Here is a 3,773-nt window from a genome sequence, read left to right on the forward strand (position 1 = left end):
GAATGTATGTATGGATAACTAATAAAATTAATTACAAAATTTTTATTTTAAATTTTCGTTTATATCGATTTTTTTTAATTTAGGAGTTGCAAGAAGATGGAAGAGAAAAGGATCAGGAAATTAAAGAAATTTGTCGACTTCCTTTTTTTTAACTCTATTGACCATACCATCTCCAACATTTGCTGGATATTAAAGAATTCATTTCGGTACTGGTGAATTATTTCCCGTAACAAACTATCCTGGGTTAGTTTCAACTTTCAAGCAACAAAAAATTCTCGAGATCAGGTATAATTTTTTTGTTTTTTAACAAGCGATCCACGAATCAAGTAGACCAAAATCCCGGAGCGGCTCTACTGATCTAAATCCGGAAAAGGCAATAAAAATCTAAAAAAAATATAGCCATGTTCGTCTTCGCACGCCGGATTTACCTGCGTTTGCAGAATGACGATTTTCCCCCCCGTTTAGGAGTTATTTAGCTCTAAAGTTTGGTTTTTTTGAATTTTGTCAGAAAGTGGGGGGGCTTTGACATCCATTTTCGAAAAAGTGGGGGAGCTAGGGAAAAAACTAATTTTGCTAAAAGGTTTATTGCAATCTCAACCACCAAAATCCAAAAGGAATTTCCTTTCCGGATTTTATTGGTTGAGATATTACCAATTTAGTGAAAGGATTATTTAGCTGGTTTCCCTCCCTGGCTTGCAGCCATTTTTTCGTACGGTCCGCTGCGCTCCTGGTGGAAGCCAGCAGAAGGTCTTATATATCGGCCTTCACATTAGACCCATTTCATTCATAGAGGCCTTCACATATAGTGAACCCAGATTTCTTATCGCCCACAGTAGCATATCGATTCTTTTCTGAGGCAAATCGATATTTGTGTTTGTGTTGGCGTTTCAGCAGATGACTGTCTAGATTGACGTGAAACGTTTTAGCTGTTGTAAAGGTGCAAACTCAAAGTCAAAGGAATACGTATTTATGTTCATATGTCTTTAGATTTTTTATGCTCAATGGTGTATGTTGGTTGTAGTGAAAAGAGGAATTTTGGTTATTATTTAACTTTTTAGGCGGAACAAAATTTATAAAGTGAAAAAGTTGCAGACCAGTTTTGGATCACACAATTGCAACACAAGATTTCCCTCGTGAATCGTGTTCCTTGAAGTGGAAGCTACGAGTTCATCTCTCAGTCTGACTGGGCAAAATTCAAAATTGAAACCTTCCTAAAAGTGATCAGTGAAGACAGCATCACACACCATAGCAAGCTGCAGCGTAACCAAACCATGTAGTTTATTTGTTATAACTCTATACCAGTCTACTAATAATTATTTTGTTGCCACATTTCGTAGGTTTTCTGCTTTGTCATTGGACTCCACACGTTATTGGCACAAGCAGGGAGGCAAGCTATAACCAAATCACATTGCCTTACTTCATTGCCCCAAGGCCATCTACAACACAACAAAACATAGTCATCCTTCATCGGCTTCACTCTATAAGGCTGAAAGGGACTCTGGCTCTCCATGGAGATGTAGCACTCGTACTGAAGCAAGTAAGTAGCAACGTAAACCAAAGTTTATTTCTGTTAGTTAGACATTTGATTGCGATCTATTTTTTTGCATAGTCACACATCTCTTTTGATAGGAAAATTTCCTCGATAACAGAGAATCACATGGTAATTGTGGGTGATCTTTTCTTGGGAAGTTTTCTGTAATCAACTTAACAGCTTCTTTTGGTTTAAGTTGGCAATTGTTTTTCGCTAGGTTCCTTATGTACTCGCTGTACACATCCGTGGTTTTTTCTACTCTTGAAGTGGCTTGAGGGGATTTCTTTTTCGTTTGAAGCCTGTTGATTTCGACACGTATGTCGTTTTCAGACGGGAGACAAAATTCTTCTGGATATTTCATCTGTAATGCTTCTCGCATTTGAGCTGGGCTTCGTTTATTCTTTTTGTCTTCTTCCCCAAGCTTGTATAATTCATAGATATCTGCACGGTAACTCTGCACGTGCTTTGGTCCATACATTAGTCCATTCTTGGGCCGTTTAGCCCAACCTTTTTGAAATTGCAAGGGCACAGTAAAAGTCTCAGCTAAAGATAAAGACTGTTCTTCCAGGGAGTCATCTGTCCGATCACATTGCATTATACCGTTCAATTGCATATTCCATGCAGTTCGTAATGCGTAGCTTAACAGATTTTTCTTCCTTGCCAGACGGACTTCAGGGTCCTTTGATTTGCGACCTTTGCTTTTCCATCGTTGTCGCCTGAAACGTAATTGAGAATCCGAATAGATGTAAACACCCGTTATCTTTCCGACAGTCGTTTCAGGTGCGATGTCTTGTTGATCTGGGGCTTCGCTGTCACCAGACATACCTTCTTCCGAGTAGTCGCTGTTACTTGATGACTTACGCTCAATGGCAGATATGTTTTCAGTCGTGCAATCAGCATTATTTCCACTTGATTGCATTATTTCAAGTTCCTCGATGCATTCATAGTCTAGATCATCCTCCGATTCCGTGCTGGAACCGTCGCTCAGGTCGTTTAAACTATCGTTGTCTATAACGACAGTTTCTTCGGCAGGGTTTACAATGTAACTTGTTGGATTGCCTATCCCTAACCAAAAAAAAAAGAATATTGTGTAAATCTTTGCAAGCACCAGGGATATTAGAAAATTAGCATACTACCTGAGTATTCGAATCCTTGTATGGAAAAGCAAGGCATATTCTGATAACTTTCCTCATTATTCGACGAAGTAGGCATTTCATTACGGTGTGGCCAGTCAGTTTGTGTAAAAAACACGTCGTTCTTTCGTTTCATGGCTTTTTTCAGCTTAGTTTCCACCGTTGCGCAAGCCATTACAACCTTTGCCACTGTCTCTCGTTCGAGTTTGACTAGTTCAGTTATACAATTAGGCAACCCGCCGTAGTGCTTAAGAGCCGTAACCAGCTGGATTGGCGTAACCACGTCATTTCCTACGAAACCATTCACTCAGTAAAAAGGCGTAAAAGTCAGTTTATTATATAAAGTTAATTACCTTCTTTGCAGTATTCATACACTTTTTGGGTGCATCTTGCGAAATGAGCATCCAATACAGATTTGCCGTCTTGGGTTTCAGTATGGATATACCGCCGAATGCATAGAGAATAGGTAAATGCAAGGTAGGGAATAAGAACCAATAGCATGGTGTTTTGATAGCAGCTCGCGTTATCTGATTGCAGATATATGGTTGTTAGGCGAGGAAACAGTTTTTTAAGGCCAATAATCACTGCCTCTAGAATGGAAATAACTGACGTTATGTCCTGTTTACTTTCATTTTCCACTACGTGATCCATGTAGTACCTGTTTTGCACAGCTGTACGGACCCCGTCAACAGCGACAACAGTGTAAAAAGTTATCATGGCTCCGTGCCAACTGATTCCCCTCTTTCCGTAATGGTCGACTGTTTTTTCCCGAAAGTAAACTGGTTCAAATTTCATTTTGTAATCCAGTAGAATGACGCACTCATTGACAGTCTCATTATTCAGGCAATTCATCATCATTTCGTCCTGCATCTTCTTTATTGCATGTTGTTGATTTAGCACTCTGAGGCGATGGCCCATAAACAGCTGCGTTTTCTGTAAGCACCCATCCAAGGCGGTTAATGCTGATTCCCTAGGAAGGCTGGAGTGTAGGATTTCTTCCTTCAAAAAATGAAAGACGTGGAATAATTTACGGCAATTACTGCAGGTTGGCGTTGAGGGCAAGGCTGTTGGGGTCTCTTCACAACCGAGGCCGACGAATATGCTATGGG

General features: G+C 39.9%; 1 protein-coding gene across 1 annotated transcript; it reads right to left on the reverse strand.

Annotated features, from left to right (window-relative positions):
* Nucleotides 1-1,574: 1,574 nt before the first annotated feature.
* On the reverse strand, nt 1,575-3,288 carry LOC124322966. Its single transcript, XM_046784309.1, has 2 exons — nt 2,668-3,288; nt 1,575-2,596 (listed from the first exon to the last, which is right to left on the reverse strand). The coding sequence occupies exons 1-2, from the start codon at nt 2,837-2,839 to the stop codon at nt 1,575-1,577; spliced, it is 1,194 nt and encodes a 397-aa protein (XP_046640265.1). The 5' UTR covers nt 2,840-3,288.
* Between the last annotated feature and the right edge of the window lie 485 nt (nt 3,289-3,773).

Source organism: Daphnia pulicaria, chromosome 1 (genome assembly GCF_021234035.1).
Source record: "Daphnia pulicaria isolate SC F1-1A chromosome 1, SC_F0-13Bv2, whole genome shotgun sequence".
NCBI classification, from domain to species: domain Eukaryota; kingdom Metazoa; phylum Arthropoda; class Branchiopoda; order Diplostraca; family Daphniidae; genus Daphnia; species Daphnia pulicaria.